Raw genomic sequence first — 10,589 nt, forward strand, 5'->3', positions numbered from 1 at the left:
ACCTTCCCAAGCAGTCAGATATTTCTCTCTTTGGAGATGACCTCCTGCCTACAGAGTCAAAATCAAGTTAAGGGTGGTGGCCTGAACTGTGGATTTCAGGTACCTGAACTTAGACACCCCAAGCCACTCCCTATTTTGTAAGCACAGGTTTTTGTTGGTTCCTAATTTCTCTCTAGGTTCCACCCGCTTATCCTCAATGAATATATTGGAAGGAGAAGAACAATGAGCTACGTGGTGAGTACTCTGGGTCTAGTCCCAGCTCTGCCACCGGCTATCACTGGAAGTTTTTTCTGGATTTTGGTTTTCTAATTTATAAAATAGATGGGGTGATGGGGCAGGGGAATGGCGAATTAGCTAAGGTATGTTTTGTTTCTAATTGCGTTTATGCATCCACATCTGATAAATCGCTTTCACAAAGGAAACTGTTTAGGAGGTTATTTTTCTGTATTTGAAATACCACACATTCCAGGATCTCCCAGGCTCAAAGAAGTTAAATCAGCTGCCAGAGTTTTCCCCTGTCAGTATGCGGTGAGCCAAGACAAAAAACTCACATCTGTCTCCAAAAGCGATTCATATTTTTTGATTCCCCATTGCTCAAATTTAAAAGGTTGGTTAAAAATAAATAAGTTAGTGAAAGTAGTTAACATCACCCAAATTAAATAAGTTCAGTGCCCAAATTAAATAAGCTGGTTAAGTAGCTTAATGTATGTCTGTTCCAAATCATAAAAATAGAATTATTTTGGCCTGGAAATTTCTTCTGTATGAAATCATCTAGTTGCATGCAGGGATAAACAGTTATAAATCTGTAGTGGTTATTTAAATTCTTCCCCAGTATTATGAGACTTAAATTGGAGATGAAATACATATTGGTGTTTTTTTTTTTGCTTTTTAGTTTTTACTCTTACAAAATAATGCACGGTGCTAATACCATATTAAGTAAACTGATTAAAGTGAATTGGGAAATGCTGAAATCCTCATTCTGAAAAATGTCTTCTTGTTGTTGTTTGGTTTTAAATGGTAAAATGATGGGAACACTTTTCTTTTTAGAAGAGCATGTAGCCCCCATCCCTAAGCATGGAATTTAGCTCTAAGAGAGCAACCATGGTAAACAATTTCTTGTGTATTCTCACAGAAATGTTCTATTAACAAAACTTTTTGGATAAACAAAGTTTAAAATCCATATGAGTTATATCCAAATGTCATGTTAGCTTTTTACTTATATTTTACATATTACCTTCAATAAAACTTGTTTTACAAAATAGTATGTGTACAAACCACTCTGCAATGAAAATAAAAAGTATAATCAAAAAATAACTTTTATTAGCCCACTGTCTTTTGACAAATGTTTTTAAGAAATCTGCTTAAGAAAACTAACCGTGTGGTTATTTCTACTTTTAAAGTATAAAAGAGCAAAGACCATGAAATATTTACCTTGACATGCAAAAAAAAAAAAAAAAAAAAAGGAAAAACAATTCTTTGGCTATTTTTCTTATGTATTAAGTATGTTGTTAAAAAGTCCATATAAAAGAAACTGTATAAGGAAATATCAAGAGCAGTTATATTGGAGTTGATTTAATGCTAGGTTGAACTCAAAAAGACCAGGTTCTGGTTTTACTTTATTTTGTGATTTTTTGCAAGACATAGACTCTCTGCCTTTTTTTGTTGGTGGAAATAAATTAGGTTATTTCCCAAATTCTGCTCTTCTAGAATTTATAAAGTTAATGGTGACTATTTAGGCTATTAAAATGATGATTTCTAAGGAACATATTTAACACATCTTTGATGCACTCAGTTCACTTTGTTTTAGTTCAATTTATTATAAAAATCACATGGAACATTTCATAAACTCACCCATTTCATGTAACTATGTGCATAAGCTTCCTTTTCTAGATGGAGATATGTGAAGTTATAGGATGACCTATGTCTAATGCTCTGATCATCTTAACAGCTACTTATAATTCATATCAAAATGATTTATCAATTCTGCTTTTACAAGACTTTAATTTCCATTGTAATTGGTCATTCTTGTTACTCAGTTTGCTCTTTTCCTCATGTTAATACATTCTTTTCGGAATTTAGGAAGTTTGATACTAGCCTTGTTTTGAAATTTGGCTAAAATCAAATCAATTCAAATTAAAATAGTAGTGTTTTTTTTTTTCTTGCTAAAGCTTAAACTCATCTATGTGTACAAAATACCCATAAGGTGCAAGTATTTCAAATGATATTTTACAGTAAGTGTATATGCTTAACCCATTCTCATTACTGGTACCGGGAAGTTTTGTGGACGAGCCAAAGGTTAAGGCTATGCCTAGAGTATTTTCTCTTTCCCTGTAGTCATACCTCATTCCTTTTAACCTAGCAATCCATGGCCCTGAAATAACTTCTGGAAAAAAAAAAAATCACTCACGGTTTGTGTGTAGCCTGTGGGGCAGTCATGATCTCACATCCTCTTTCCTAGACTGTCTTTCTCTCTACTTCCTTTCTATGATTTTTATCTTATTCCAACTCCTGCAGACAGTCTGTATTTTTGAGCAACAAGAATGTTACCCTCCTGTTGATTTATTCCTTCATTAAGCTAATAAGAATTCTGAATTCTCCAAAAGAAAAAGTACTATCCTTTCCTGCTTTTAATTGAACACTTATTAAGGCAATTCAATTGTAGAGACAATTTATGAGTTGGTGTGGCAGCTTCAAAGATGAACAGAGCTTCTGGCTTGGGAAATTTACAATACAGAATTGAGAGTAAGACAACCATACGGACTGTAATAAAAGAAAGCAAAGCAATGTTAAATGAGTTAAAAGATTTATAGAATACTCTTGGGATGGAGTGAGGGACAGAGGAGATAGTTTATAGTGAGCCTCAGAGAAGGAGTAGGATTTCAAAAGGCTGAAATGAGTTAGAGTAGAGGGATATTTCAGGTGGAGAGATCAGTCTGACTAAACTGCAGAAGGTGGGGAAATGGGGTGTCATGTCAGGGATTATTTAAATACTTAAGTTTGTTGACTACAGGAAGTTTCCAGGTTTTATTATAAGAGAGGACATTTATTAGGTTTTTATCTATATCTGTTCTAAGTGATTTTTAAATTTTCATATAAGAATCCATTCTATTCTTCCATTTTATATGTGAAAAAAAAAAAACCTGCTGTTCAAAGAGCTGAAGTAGAAAGTGGACAAGCCAGGGTTTTAACTTAGAATCATCTGCCTCCCAAATCTATTTCCAGTGTTAGATAAAAGCTAGAGATGTTGGTTAAGACCATACATATTACTAAATGCCATAGCCAAGACTCTAATATTTTTTTAATCAGGGGAAAAAAGATAAAAGGAATACATAATAAACACTCAGTTGCACACAGAAATACCCTTGAGACAGACCACCATTAAACAAATAAACAAGTGAAGTGTATAGTATGCTAGATGGTGATGGGTGCTATGGAAGACAAGAGAGTGGAACAGGGAGATAGGAAAGGCTGAGGGGGTTGTTGGGGAGGAGTTTTGTAATTTTAAACAAGGGAAGAGAGTGTCTCCTGAGGAAAAAGATAAACTCCAATAGTGTATCCTGGAATCTCCTAATACCCAAAGCATATCTGATATGTGGTAGAGTGTGGTATTAACCATTCAGCCAGAGATCCAGAGTCGGGACATGAGAAACCTGCCAACTCATTTCTCTAAACCTGGATTGCCTCCATTTCAAAATGAAGGGGTTGGACGAGGCTCAGTAGATCTTTATTGAGCATTTACTACAGTCAGAGTGGAAAGGACTGTGCTAGGAGCTAAACTTGGGACCTCCGTGAGATTCCCTTCCATACCAAATAATAGACACTTCTTGTTTTTAAAAAGGATGACAATCAGTTAACATTTCCTTGTATTCTGATCACTGACATATCCAAAAATAGCACTGTAAATGTGAGATAGCAAAAAGGAAACACTATCAACAAAAACAGTTTCCAAGTTGCGGAACAAAAACAGTTTCCAAGTAACGGTAATCAGCACTCATCATTTGTTACAGAATCAGAGGCAATTATCTCTTAGTCATTAGCACAAAGGTAGTGAAATTTGGTTTATGTCAACTCAGTAAGATGCCAGGAGGAAACTGATTAGTAAGATGATGCAGAAGATAGCTATTTTTCTATCATCTTGTTCTTACACTGCTACAGGAAAAAGGACTGTACTAGTGAAAGTCTTCTTAGGGATGGGATGGAATAGCATGGATCTCAAAGGATTCTGGATATTTGTCCAGTTTCTTTCTCAGTAACAATACTAGTTAACACTTACTGGGTGTTGTTACTATGTGCCAGGCAGTATGCGAAGTGCCATAATCACCCTAGTGTAATATATAACGCCCCATGAAAAAGGGGATAGGACTATTATTATTCCTATCCTACAGGAGAAAAAACTGAGATTTAGAAAGAGTAAGTAATTTATCCAGAGTCAGTTAGGTGCTAAAATGCCAGAGCCAGAACTCTCTGGCTTCTTATAACCTTTAGTCTGGTGCTGGTTAAATCCACTGTGCTCCATGACCACAGACTGCCTCTTAATCCAGTTGGTATTCCGGTAAAAAGTTATATCATCAGTAACAAGTAAAAATGGTAAGAATGTAGGAAGAGGTTATGTTAAAACCATCACTGCTGACTGGGAGTTGAGAGAGCAAGGGAAACAGAAAACAAAACATCCACAATGAAAATCTTCAGAGCACATATTCTGTCATGATAGGACTTCCATGAATCAAAAGAATAGAGTTCCTTATTCTATAAAGGAAGAGAAAGGTTGGAAAAAATATAAGGCTAACCATGAAATTTCTTACTGGAATATTAGTAGTGTTGAAAGAGAAGTTAAGAAACATAAAACATTAACTATATGCTGGCAACCAGAATAATATAGACTCGTTCATGAAACATAGTATTGTTTTTTGTTTGGTTGGTTTTTTTTGTGTTTTTTTTTTTTTTTTTTTTTTTTTTTTTGAGAGAGAGTGTGAATGGGAAGGGGGAGAAGGAGAGAGAGAATCCCAAGCAGGTTTCATGCCCAGAATGGAGCCCAATGCGGGGCTCAATCTCACGACCCTGAGATCACAACCTGAGCCAAAATCAAGAGTCAGACACTTAACTACTGAGCCATCCAGCCGCCCCCTAATAGTCATTGTTAAAGAAAGGGGTCAATCAATATTTATTGTCAATTATGTGCTAAACCCTGTGCTAAATACTTTAAGAAAAATATAGATTTATGCATTATCACATCCCAACTTTTATTAAAAGTTTATATTTATAAATTAAAAGGTTACGTACATGCTTAATAGTATTGTAATAGATGACCAAAAATTAGTACTGTCATTAAAGCTCAAGCTATTCCATGGCATTTTTTTTTCTTATGAAATCACACAGCCTCCTTTGAGCTCCTTGAAGGGATTTTTGTCCTCTGGGATACCCTTTACAAGTGGATCTTCCCCAGATCTTTCTTCCACATAATCCCTTACTTCTTCACAACATTTGGAGACCTTAAAGGAAGGGAGAAAGAAATGACACATTTGGTTAAAACAGAATACTGCAGAATCCAAGAATGTATTATAATTTCTGTGTTCTTTTTAATGTGGTTCTGCTTTCCACCAGTGCATATGTCTTTTCTAGGAGAGAAGAAGAAATAGCTGCTCTTTTTCCTGTCTTCCTGGATATCTTCAGGCAAAGGAGAACCATCTGGCCACACTCCAGCTAAGGGTTCTCAGGAGACACTGCCTCTAGTTTCTCTAAAGGAGATCAGAACAGGGATCAGAAAATAGCTGGCCACAAGGTCAACAGTGTCACCAGAGTAAACATTGATTAAATCTTTTTCCTCATTCCAGAAATGTGACCTGTAAAGGTGGAAGAGAATGAATAACTTTTAAATTCCAGGCTTATCACCACTCCTGAATTCTCAGAAGTATCACATATAATTTTATTTTAAACTCATTTACAATGATTGATCATGACAGTGCCCTAGAAGGTGAGCTCCAAAGGGTCAAGGACCTTTGGCTGACTTGTTCACATGTATCCCAGGCATCTAGAACAGAGACTGCATTTAGTTGGTGCTCAGTAAACAAGTATTTGTTGAACTAAATCATTATTTTTGTTTATGAGCTTGCTCTTCATTCATCTGCACCATTATAGTAATGACTTCATGAAAAATCAGGCTTTGGTATTTTAATGGACTCAGCCAGAGCTTAAATGGTCCATGTACCACTTAACACACCTTTTAGAATGAGTTAATGTTCTATAACATATATAAATGTGTGTGTATACACATGCATATACACACAAGCTCAAATTATTAATTTCTTTTAACGTTCAACTTGTTTCCTTTTCACTTAATCTACTATTCATGATATTAACACGAAACTATTTCATTTCTGGCAGTCCAGTAGGTGGCCATTCCATTAGCTATCTAACGAATTTACTGTGTTTTTTAAATACAATATTTATATCATTTTTGTATGCAAATTTCCAGCAACATTAAACATAAGACTTAAGATTACTTTATAACTGCAAATTCATTATCTACATAATAGGAAACATCATTTCAAACTGGGGCAAGGCATTGGTCAGGTGGCTCCTTCATATGATGATACTCATAGTTTATACACAATTCTGAAATATGCAGTAATTTAGATTCACATTTTTCCCTTTTCAAAATTCAAAATTAAGATTTAGGTTCACTTTTTTCCCCACTCCTCCAAACACCAGCTATTTTGGCCCCAACCGGGTGTCAGAACTGTCCTAATTCTAGAGTCCGTGAAGGGTTGGTTTTGACATCTATCTAGGTTCTGAGGCTATAAGGAGCAATAAATTACCTAAAATCCTATGTGAGTGTGTGTGTTCAAAAATTACTTCAGTGAAGCTTATTTTAAGTATATATAGTTTAATATAGGATTAAATGGCATGGTGGAGAGCATGGACACTGGATTCAGGCCACCCCAGTTTTGAATTTTGGCTCTACCCATTTCCCTGCTGTATTTATTGTTAGTTAAGAGAGTTCATCTAAGGTTTAGTTACGTTATCTATGAAAAAAGAAGAGCAACAATGGTTGCTTTAAGTGCCGAGCATACAACGAATGCTCAGTCAAATGGCGGCTCTTTTTGACTATTACTACAAAGATTATCTTTAGTCTTTGCCTATTGCCTTGACATACAGTCATTGCAAATCTGTCAGCTTTAAAAAACTGGCTGCAAAGAGTTGTGTCTTCTGACAATACTAGTGCCTTGATAGCAAAATAGGTTGAAGCATATTATGAACCAGTCTGGTTCAAAGACATCAAATAATAATTTAAAATAAAAATAATAATATAATTATTATAATTATATTTATATTTATATATTTATATTTATATATTATAAGTATTTAATTTTATTATAATTATATTATAATAAGCATAGTAGAAAGCACTTGCTATGTCCTAGGTATTTGTTCTCAGCGCTTTGGATATATTACCCCTTTTATGCCTCCCAGTTGCCCTCTGAATTAGATGTTGTTACTACTCCCATTTTAGAGAAGATATCTCAGGTGAGTGTTCCACAGGGAGAAAGTTGTGGAGCCAGAATCTGAACCAGGGCTAGGGTTCCAGTGTCTATCCACTGGACCATTCTATAAGGACGCTATGCCATCCTGTGTCAGAACTATAGGTTCGGGACCTAAAGTGTGTGTGTGTGTGTGTGTGTGTGTGTGTGTGTGTGTGTTAGTTCTGGCAGTAAATTAGTTTGACTTCCAAAAACAAGGAGATTCTGAGTAGCAGGGAAAAGGAACCCCCAAACCTGATAGATGGTGATGTATGTGATGTTTGCCTCAAATAAAAACTCCCAGGTGAGCTTGCCACAAATGAATAATAAACATGAATACAATCAAACTGCCTTCAAAACAACAATCCTGAGTAAATAAATAATGAAACAGCGTTTGGATGTTTCAAGTCAAGAAGAAAAAATAACTTTATTTACCCCAAAAGTTTATTTTTCCCAAATTATAAAGATTTTAACCATTTTGTTATATGTTCCAAGCTTTTTGTGCTGTTTATATATTTATTTTTACAGCAAAATATGTTTTGCCTGTATGGAAAGGGCACCAGGGAAGTTTGAGACAATTATAAATGTAAAAGAAGCCAAAATTCCAATTTTTATTGGGAATAAGAGTCTTGAAGATAATACAAACTCCTTTTCTGCTTTGGCTTGATAAAATGAGTTTTGGAAAAAATATAAAATATACTCTTAACACTCGTGGAGGAGTTTTTGTTCTACTTACTTTCCTAAAATGAAGAGATCTAAAATACATATTTACCTTTTCCAAGCTTCAGTTACTGTTTGTTTGAAGGAAACTTTTATTCCTTTGCCATTCCTCTCCTTTTAATGGAAGAGAACTCTTTTTTTTTTTTTTTTTTTTTTTTAAAGATTTTATTTATTTATTTGACAGAGAGAGATATAGCGAGAGCAGGAACACAAGCAGGGGGAGTGGGAGAGGGAGAAGCAGGCCTCCTGCCGAGCAGGGAGCCCGATGTGGGACTCGATCCCAGGACCCTGGGATCATGACCTGAGCCGAAGGCAGACGTTTAATGACTGAGCCACCCAGGTGCCCCTGGAAGAGAACTCTTGGTAACCATTTCCAAATCTGTTAGATGTTTTTAGGAGGAATGAGTGAATTCTTGTGCTTGAACTCATTTTTGTTTGCAAAGAAGGAGTAGAATGTACTCATTCATTACTAGCCATGACAGTGCTGGAGGAAATGAGGTCTTGGCTAAAAGTATTTAAACATCAAAGTATTGCATTAAATAAAGAGAAGCTTATCAATTTAGAAAAGCAAAAGCAAAATGCCTATACGCATTGCTTCATTTTACTGCTTAGCTAAAATACGGTCTCTGTCTCATATTCTTCATTTCCTTTCTCTCTCTCTCTTCCTTTCTTTTTTAAAACAACTCTATGAAAATGGAAAAACATTTTTAGTTTAGTGGTCATACAAAAAAAAGGCTAAGGGCTGGATTGGGGCCATGGAAAATAGTTTGCCAAACCTTTGATTTAGAGTCTAAATCAAGAGATAATTATGATTATTAATTTTCTTAATTTCTGATGAATTTTTGCCTGAACAATTCATTTTTAACTACATTGAGCCTTTCCAGTGAATGGTGTGGGGGAGGACAAATCATTTTCCCTCTACTCTTTTAGGTTCTTGGTTGAGACACACCTGTTAATAAAAAAGGCAGATTAACAGGAGAAAAACACACAGAAATTTAATAGCATGTACACCTCCTTTATACATGGGAGAGACCCAGGAAAACCAAGTAACTCCCTGAAATGGCCCAAGACACCCCCTTAAATACCATCTCCAGCTGAAGACAAAAGATGTTGGGGGGTGGGGGAGGAAAGGCCAGTTATGGGAGGTTTTCAGGAAAAGCAGTCATCAAAAGCCCACTTAAATCAAGCACATTTAAGTCCTTGCCTTCTCTACTAATAAGAGTTTTAGAGTCATCCTTCTCTTCCTGGTATAGAGAGGGAGACACATTTATAAATGGAGACTTCTCTTATAACTGTAAATATCTTTTACAAAAGGGCAACTTTTACTTGGTTTCCAGATATTCTCCACTATCTGCTGTTTCTTAAAAATAACCAGCCTAGGGGTGCCTGGGTGGCTCGGTTGTTAATTGTCTGCCTTCAGCTCAGGTCATGATCCTGGAGTCCTGGGATCAAGCCCTGCATTGGGCTCCCTGCTCCGTGGGAAGCCTGCTTCTCCCTCTCTCGCTATGTCTCTCTCTGTCAAATAAATAAATAAAATATTTTAAAAAAATAAAATAACCAGTCTAAAATAATACTTATGTCAAGGAGGTATATTTTGTTTGGGGTGGCACATTCTGCTCCCCTGCAACAGTTCCTGACCAACCTGGTAGTCCTACCATAATCTATAGTTTAAAATAAAATTCAGAAGAGAGCAGCAATTTACCAGCATTCTTTCCAGGGTCACTTCTTTCTTGAGCTGGTCAACTTCCATCTTCAATTTGTCTTTTTCTGTCAAGTCTTCAATATTGATCACTGGCATCTTTTGCCTGCTGAAAAAAAAGACAGTTCATACACCCAAATTGCTGCACATGCTTCAGGTCAATATTAGCCAATCCTTCCCTCAGCTCTTAACTTACTAAGTGAACTGTTTCTTTGTTTTAGCTTTCTATTATAACTGATTTCTTATGAATGCTCTCTGAACAATTCCAGCACCACACACTAGCCTTGCAATTTTAAAGCTTCTTTATAATCTTCACTAATATGATTAAACCAAGCATTTGACTCTAACCACCTGCTAGTAGGTTTGTGGGGATGTGGGGAGAGGTCAGTTTAGTCAGCATATAGTCTTAAACATCCAAAGCCTTCCCTTTTCCCTTTTTTTTTTTTTGTGGGGGGCATGGTGTAAATGGTTGGGTTTCCAACCCTCATCTCTAACACGAGAGTCCTCCATCATATGATATATGCCATTTAAGTTAGTTTGAGGTCATTCTGAGGACTGCCCATTAATCCCCTAAATCACTAGAGCATTTAATCTGGTATTAACAGAGAACTATACAAAAACTGTTACTATAAGTTCTTTATAAATATAATAGG

The 10,589-nt window shown here is 35.8% G+C and overlaps 1 protein-coding gene across 1 annotated transcript; it reads right to left on the reverse strand.

The window, feature by feature from the left end:
• Nucleotides 1-5,221: 5,221 nt before the first annotated feature.
• On the reverse strand, nucleotides 5,222-10,190 carry GNGT1 (G protein subunit gamma transducin 1). Its single transcript, XM_032401252.1, has 3 exons — nucleotides 10,133-10,190; nucleotides 9,940-10,045; nucleotides 5,222-5,489 (listed from the first exon to the last, which is right to left on the reverse strand). The coding sequence occupies exons 2-3, from the start codon at nucleotides 10,033-10,035 to the stop codon at nucleotides 5,361-5,363; spliced, it is 225 nt and encodes a 74-aa protein (XP_032257143.1). The 5' UTR covers nucleotides 10,036-10,045; nucleotides 10,133-10,190; the 3' UTR covers nucleotides 5,222-5,360.
• Between the last annotated feature and the right edge of the window lie 399 nt (nucleotides 10,191-10,589).

This window comes from Phoca vitulina, unplaced genomic scaffold (genome assembly GCF_004348235.1).
Source record: "Phoca vitulina isolate PV1807 unplaced genomic scaffold, GSC_HSeal_1.0 scaffold4, whole genome shotgun sequence".
NCBI classification, from domain to species: Eukaryota; Metazoa; Chordata; class Mammalia; order Carnivora; family Phocidae; genus Phoca; species Phoca vitulina.

Bases quoted from the DNA above. Each gene is read 5' to 3' on its own strand.
- GNGT1 (XM_032401252.1), bottom strand. From the start codon at position 10,035: ATGCCAGTGATCAATATTGAAGACTTGACAGAAAAAGACAAATTGAAG. The intron at 5,490-9,939 runs GTAAATTGCTGC...CCTTCCTTTAAG, and splicing joins TGACCCTGGAAAGAATGCTG to GTCTCCAAATGTTGTGAAGA.